Here is a 7,500-nt window from a genome sequence, read left to right as displayed (position 1 = left end):
CTCTATTCCGGCAGACTTTACTTCTCTCTGACACTGAAAAATGCTTTATGGCTCCCGGAGGAGATTGCCATCAGCAGATACTTCGAGGGGCGGACGAGGGCTGGCGGACTTGCGGACTGTGGACTAGTGAGATGTTGGTTGCTATTCTGGCGGACACGAGTAACGACAGGTAGTGTTGGGCATGCAAAGGTCTTTCTTATACCTTCTACTACGACCTCAGTACGACTTCAGTATGACCTCAGTATGACCTCAGTATGACCTCAGTATGATCTCAGTTTCAATGGCAGTTTTCAGGGTTTTAGAAGCCACGCACCTCGCCGCGCCTTCCCGTCCATAGGTTCCTCCAGGCGGGCTCCTTAAAAATCGCCTCGTTAGAATTCTTATCGGAATCCCATATTCGGTTACCACCTTTGCATTTCACGTCACTTTGCCCTATTCGTAATCTTCTCGCCAGGAGCTTATGCAGTTTTATCGTTTGCCCTTTTCCCTGTTTCCCCTTTTTTTCTTTTCTTTCTTATCGTTTTCTTTTCTTATCGTTTTCGAGCTGATGAATTACTGTAATGTTTAAGTTAAGTCTCTTTTATTGATTTTGTGTGCAAATACTTGCTCTAATTTTCGTTCATTATGATGTACTTTAGTGGTTATTTTATAATTTACAGAAATAATGTTAAAAAGATGAATTTTAAGGGAGGAGAGGAAGTGTGGGACTGGAATAAGAGTGAATGATAATATGGAAATTCATCATCTCTCTCTCTCTCTCTCTCTCTCTCTCTCTCTCTCTCTCTCTCTCTCTCTCTCTCTCTCTCTCTCTCTCTCTCTCTCTCTCTCTCTCTCTCTCTCTCTCTCTCTCTCTCTCTCTCTCTCTCTCTCTCTCTCTCTCAGCATAATAACATCCCTCCTGACCCTTCGGTGTCCCTCACCATAAAACCGCACTCCGGCATCCTCGCCTCCTCAACACAAGCGCTGCATGACGTTCAGCTCTCCGCACTTTTCTCTAAAACTCGCTAGGAAGGAATAATTATGCCGCACGAGGAACGAAAAGAACTTGTATGAACTTTGCATTTGCGGAGTTTTATTTCATTATTTTCTTTATGGTAAGGCAACTAGCAGACTCCCAAGTGGGGTGTATTTAACAAGCCAGACCTCGCTCCAGCTTCTTCCCGGTAAAAAGACTCGATCGTCAGACATTCAGAGGATTTCAATAAGGATGTACATAGTTGTTACGTGTGTGTGTGTGTGTGTGTGTGTGTGTGTGTGTGTGTGTGTGTGTGTGTGTGTGTGTGTGTGTGTGTGTGTGTGTGTGTGTGTGTGTGTGTGTGTGTGTGTGTGTGTGTGTGTGTGTGTGTGTGTGTGTGTGTGTGTGTGTGTGTGTGTGTGTGTGTGTGTGTGTGTGTGTGTGTGTGTGTGTGTGTGTGTGTGTGTGTGTGTGTGTGTGTGTGTGTGTGTGTGTGTGTGTGTGTGTGTGTGTGTGTGTGTGTGTGTGTGTGTGTGTGTGTGTGTGTGTGTGTGTGTGTGTGTGTGTGTGTGTGTGTGTGTGTGTGTGTGTGTGTGTGTGTGTGTGTGTGTGTGTGTGTGTGTGTGTGTGTGTGTGTGTGTGTGTGTGTGTGTGTGTGTGTGTGTGTGTGTGTGTGTGTGTGTGTGTGTGTGTGTGTGTGTGTGTGTGTGTGTGTGTGTGTGTGTGTGTGTGTGTGTGTGTGTGTGTGTGTGTGTGTGTGTGTGTGTGTGTGTGTGTGTGTGTGTGTGTGTGTGTGTGTGTGTGTGTGTGTGTGTGTGTGTGTGTGTGTGTGTGTGTGTGTGTGTGTGTGTGTGTGTGTGTGTGTGTGTGTGTGTGTGTGTGTGTGTGTGTGTGTGTGTGTGTGTGTGTGTGTGTGTGTGTGTGTGTGTGTGTGTGTGTGTGTGTGTGTGTGTGTGTGTGTGTGTGTGTGTGTGTGTGTGTGTGTGTGTGTGTGTGTGTGTGTGTGTGTGTGTGTGTGTGTGTGTGTGTGTGTGTGTGTGTGTGTGTGTGTGTGTGTGTGTGTGTGTGTGTGTGTGTGTGTGTGTGTGTGTGTGTGTGTGTGTGTGTGTGTGTGTGTGTGTGTGTGTGTGTGTGTGTGTGTGTGTGTGTGTGTGTGTGTGTGTGTGTGTGTGTGTGTGTGTGTGTGTGTGTGTGTGTGTGTGTGTGTGTGTGTGTGTGTGTGTGTGTGTGTGTGTGTGTGTGTGTGTGTGAGCGCGTGGGAAGACAAGCATGCAAGCGTGTTCGTGTGTTCAGTCACCTGTCTCGCCTTCCTACACTCACCTGACAAAAGCCGGATCGCTCTCACGGCCTCGTTGACAAGACTGCGTGCACGTGGCGCGGCCCATCAACTGGCACAGACACGGAACACACTCCCTAGAGGATAAAACTTCGCTCGAACACCAAGCAAAAAAGGACAAAAAACACCAAAAACATCACACAGCTTGAATTAATTTCCTGGACAGCTCACTTCCTTGAATAGATGAAAGTGAGGAAGCGTTATTTTGAAGCAAGGCGGCCTGGCATGGCGTCCTCAGCTTGTGGATATACTGTGTCAACGAAAGGCACGTGCAAAAAGCAGAACGAAGACGTATGTGAGGAGAAAGGGGCAGCAATAAATCCATGAAACCAGATCACTTCGTCAGACACTTGCTTGCCTTCTCCACTTCTTGCGTGTCGCGTTTCCAAGCTGGTGCTCCGCGTAACCAGAGACTCAAGAAACGAAAGAAAGAGAGAGAGAGAGAGAGAGAGAGAGAGAGAGAGAGAGAGAGAGAGAGAGAGAGAGAGAGAGAGAGAGAGAGAGAGAGAGAGAGAGAGAGAGAGAGAGAGAGAGAGAGAGAGAGAGAGAGAGAGAGAGAGAGAGAGAGAGAGAGAGAGAGAGAGAGAGAGAGAGAGAGAGAGAGAGAGAGAGAGAGAGAGAGAGAGAGAGTATTGCGAAAGAGTGTCAAAGAGTCCCCTGCATCACCAAGGAATTTCTCTCTATCCGTGTAACCTTAAGCTCCAAAACACTGACAGGATGCGTCTAGGCAGGGAAAAGTTTACAAGCACAAGTAAAAAAGTCCAGTGAATTTCTTGTTTATAAATCAAAGGGAAATGGATTTATGGACTGTATTAAGAGGTCCACAAAGAACAACAGGAACGAGGGAAGCTACAGACGGAGTAATTGTCTGACACACATTTTTGGACTGAAACATTTTGCGGAACATGAAATCACAACTTTGGACAACTGCACGTACATCATTTCACTGAGCATTCACGTTTACCATTTTTGTTAAGGCGAAATCCCACGTGACGAATAACTGAATTTACACCTGACAACCAGAATAAAACAAAAATATTGCAGCAACGTCACAGGCTTAGTGTTGAAAAAAAAACAAAAACAACACAATCCTTTAAGCTCTTCCACTATCATGGGTGGCAATCAGGGTGGATTGCCCGGCGCCCATTTGAACTCCATATCAGCATCCAGCGCCCGACCCTCGCTCGCTGCTGGAAAAAACGCCTAATATGCCGAAGTTCCTCGTTTTCCTCAACTCCGCTTATGTCCCGGGAAATGCCACGCAGGTATGAATGGGCAAACAGCATGACATATTGGAATGCAGAGGTAGCAGACGTATTTCTCTCACTCCCATTGGAAAGTGAAGGAAAAACTCTCGTGAATATGCCTCGCTGATAACTGGCAGGGACTTAGGCGCTTAAAGGTCGGATGCAGCAGCCGTCCCCGCGTCCTAATCCCGCGCAGGAAATTTCTGATCGCTGGCTCTCCCTCATGACACAGGATTCGTCACTGCCACACGCCCACGCCACGCACATGCACGCACAAACACACATACACTACACAGATACATTTCCTATATTATTTTCTATACAAGTAAGCTCAAGGTAAGAAAAACAGTTAAGTAAAATAAAATTGAAAAAAATGACCGCTACCTTAACGTTCCCCCCTAAAAAAAAATGTTAGATTAAAGACCACCAGCCTACGCTCCACTTTTGACTGTAGAGTTACTCATTAAAACTCACCTTTGATATTTCCATTGACAGTCTCACTTCATTAAACAACACACGACTTTCCACTGGTAATAATGAAGTGGCCAGCTCAGCTCCACCAACACTTCTATCAGGACAATGACATCTCCACTGGAAGCCATAGTAACATAATTAGAACTGATTAAATTGCGTGTTGGATGACTTTTTTCCTCCGTCACTGCATGATTACATTAATTATCTTACACTCGCCTTCAGCAATGTTATAAAAAGGAAGCTGACGTAATGAGTTATCTCTTTCACTGTGATGCCGCAATTCACGGAACTAAAAGCAATTTGTGGAATCTTTACAACCATATACAAAATATAATGGGATGAAAAAGATTAGATTTTGCAATTTCTCTTAAGTATAATGTTTGCAGGTGGCTGTAGAAAAGATGTCTCAGAGTGGTTAATGATGATGGAGGGATGTGTACAATGGCAATGAAAGGGATAATCATAATCACAACTGAGAAATTAAACGACGAGGATAACTGAGAACTGAACGATTTAACATACTAATTACAGACTTCATTCTTAAACTGACGAGTAATCTCATATACCTCTCAAATTCTTTATAGGAAGTAGATATTATTTACAGGCATTCCCGTAAACACAAATGAACACAAAGAAAGACGAATATTCTCAGATCCATTAATTCTTAACCCATTCACTGCTACTTCTCACATCGTTCCTGAATTAAAAACAACTCTGAGGTGCTTCCTTTTCATCTGCCACTAAACATTATGCTGGTGGACATTGGAAAACACATTCTTTTAACACCCTTTTACCTTTCTTTTGAATATGAGTGTATACAGTGCTCTTCACCATTTAATTTTGATAGGAGACAATTAACAGCACCAGAAGCATTGCGTGAAGTCTTTATAAGCATCTGCAAGAAAGTTACCGACAAAAAGAATAGTTTACAATTTCTTTCCAGTTCAAAGATTGGATGTGGCAGGAGAACAAGTAAAGATGTCTCACTGATTGGTAATTAGGGAAAGGTGTACCAATTGGAGGTCAAAGAGTTAATACTGTGAATCAATCCATACCTTTCAATCGTTGTATTTTCACTTCCCTCTGGTACTTGCGTATAGAGCTCTTGGTACGGTAACCTGCTCCATATTGGACTGAAAAGGTTAAGAGACATACAAAATAACAAAAGCCATAATAACAAAGGTCAGGAACACTTACATACTCCATACTGAAGTCCAGGAGAGGAGCAACAAGTCACGAATATCTGTAACGAAAAAATAAATGAATAAGTAAATAAACAGTAAAGTATATGAATTTAAACAACCTTATTCAACTTGAAAGAGCAAACTTATCTCTCTCTCTCTCTCTCTCTCTCTCTCTCTCTCTCTCTCTCTCTCTCTCTCTCTCTCTCTCTCTCTCTCTCTCTCTCTCTCTCTCTCTCTCTCTCTCTCTCTCTCTCTCTCTCTCTCTCTCTCATGCCCTCAGGCGCCCTCTTTGCTTCCCTCCTCGCCTGCCTCCCTCTCGCCTTCAGCCCCTTTTGTGGCTCAGTAATGAGTATTTTTTCTAACCTTTAATCCTTTTAACTTCAACGAAAAAAATTCACGTTTTCATAATATAGGAAAGCATGGTTGGTTTTATTATTCTTACATCCACCACTACTACTACTACTACTACTACTATAACAATATCAACTACTGGAGATAGAGGAAATACCACATCATATAAGCTAAGAAAAGCATGAATATTGGAAAAATTGTTACTACTACTACTATTACTATTACTACTACTTCTACATCTACAATAATTTCACCTACATAAAAGCCAGCACAAACACGTCATATAAGCAAAGAAAACTCATAAAATCACCTTTAAAACCAAGGTAAAGAGTGACGCATTCATGAACAAAATAAAAGGAGTGTCACGTGCAGACAAAATTCGCAGACCCTGGAACCGGCAAGCTTGTTTCTCTTGTCAATCCCAGGGTTCGTATCCCCTTCAGGCGAGACTTCCTGCACATTATTCTCCATCTCCTCTTCCTCTTCCTCCTCTTCTTCCTCCTCCTCCTCCTCAAGATTGGATTCGGATACAGGAAGAGGAGCAGCCGCGTTTCATCACAACAAGGGCCAATCTCCGGTTATATTGACAGTAATGCACCGCTGTGACATTGCAGTCTTTGTCTTCATTGCCGCCTGACCCTTAACGATTTTACTGGATGAGGTCTTGGCTTAGTTCCTGTGGAGTCGAAATCGGTAACGGAGCTTGAGTTAGATTTGTTCACCACAGACTTTTGTAATCTTCAACGTGTGTGTGTGTGTGTGTGTGTGTGTGTGTGTGTGTGTGTGTGTGTGTGTGTGTGTGTGTGTGTGTGTGTGTGTGTGTGTGTGTGTGTGTGTGTGTGTGTGTGTGTGTGTGTGTGTTTTCGTTCGTTTTATGGTTGTGAGTGCTTGTTTCTCTCTCTCTCTCTCTCTCTCTCTCTCTCTCTCTCTCTCTCTCTCTCTCTCTCTCTCTCTCTCTCTCTCTCTCTCTCTCTCTCATCGAGCCGTGCACTCTCTTTCTCTTTCTCCCTCCCTTTCTTTCTCGCCCCCTCTCTCATCATCATGCAATTTTCTTCCTTCCTCCCTTCTTTGCTCATTCGCCGAACAATTTCCTCCCTCTCTCCCTCTTTCTCTCACTTCCTTATTCACAAAGCTGTTTTCTACCTTCTTTTCCTCCTCCTCCCCTCCCTCTGCTACTTACTTCCTCTTTACTGAGAGAGAGAGAGAGAGAGAGAGAGAGAGAGAGAGAGAGAGAGAGAGAGAGAGAGAGAGAGAGAGAGAGAGAGAGAGAGAGAGAGAGAGAGAGAGAGAGAGAGAGAGAGAGAGAGAGAGAGAGAGAGAGAGTCCAGAGCTGTAGTGAGTTAAAACAAAAGAAGAAATTATGCAGAACAGCCACAAAAGAAGGAGTGTAAATAAAAATGAGAAATAGAAAACGTAAAACAATTCCAGCTAATGAACAAAAAAAAATAAATAAATAAATAAAACGAGAAATTATGAAAGAAAACAAAAAAAAAAACGAAATTTCTCTTTTTCTTTCTTTCTTTTCCCATTCAGCAAAGCATTAAATCCGAAGCAAAAATTATTAAAAAAGAACCAATGAATAAACAAAAATAAAAAGTGGATGAGAGATTAACTATTTTCATTCAACGTTATAAGATTATCGCGTTATAAGGATTTGATAAGTTGCGTCCCTCGATCCTATTTTCGTTTCAATCCGAATTTTTTTTAACTACGAAATAATACCCGAAATGTAATTCTAACCTGAACGTAAAAGCAAAAAAAAATAATAAAAACATCGTATAATTTTAACCAATACTATATTCGCGAGGCGGAGAACGAATAAAAAAGAGAAAAAAAAATAAAAATAAAAAAAAACATTAATTTCACACACTTTCCCACAATTATACTCCTTAGAAATAATTATCATCTACTTTATAACGTACTCTCATAATCTCGTACTATTAAGCGGACCGA

The 7,500-nt window shown here is 42.6% G+C and overlaps 1 protein-coding gene across 4 annotated transcripts in view; it reads right to left on the bottom strand.

Annotated features, from left to right (window-relative positions):
* LOC135113692 (uncharacterized) overlaps window positions 1–7,500 on the bottom strand; it is a 260,876-nt gene that overhangs the window by 182,644 nt on the left and 70,732 nt on the right. For all 4 annotated transcript variants that reach the window (XR_010274935.1, XM_064029192.1, XM_064029193.1 and 1 more), the window contains exons 2-3: window positions 5,210–5,255; window positions 4,013–4,129 (exon numbers count right to left, since the gene is read on the bottom strand). Coding sequence is in view for 3 of the 4 variants with exons in the window: in XM_064029192.1 (XP_063885262.1) it covers window positions 4,013–4,129; window positions 5,210–5,218 (126 nt within the window). In the remaining variant the exon portion in view is untranslated. The remainder of the gene's footprint in view (window positions 1–4,012; window positions 4,130–5,209; window positions 5,256–7,500) is intronic.

This window comes from Scylla paramamosain, chromosome 26 (assembly GCF_035594125.1).
Source record: "Scylla paramamosain isolate STU-SP2022 chromosome 26, ASM3559412v1, whole genome shotgun sequence".
Classification (NCBI taxonomy): domain Eukaryota; kingdom Metazoa; phylum Arthropoda; class Malacostraca; order Decapoda; family Portunidae; genus Scylla; species Scylla paramamosain.
The sequence above is the reverse complement of the archived record's forward strand: the minus strand, read 5'-3'. Positions and strand labels throughout refer to the sequence as shown.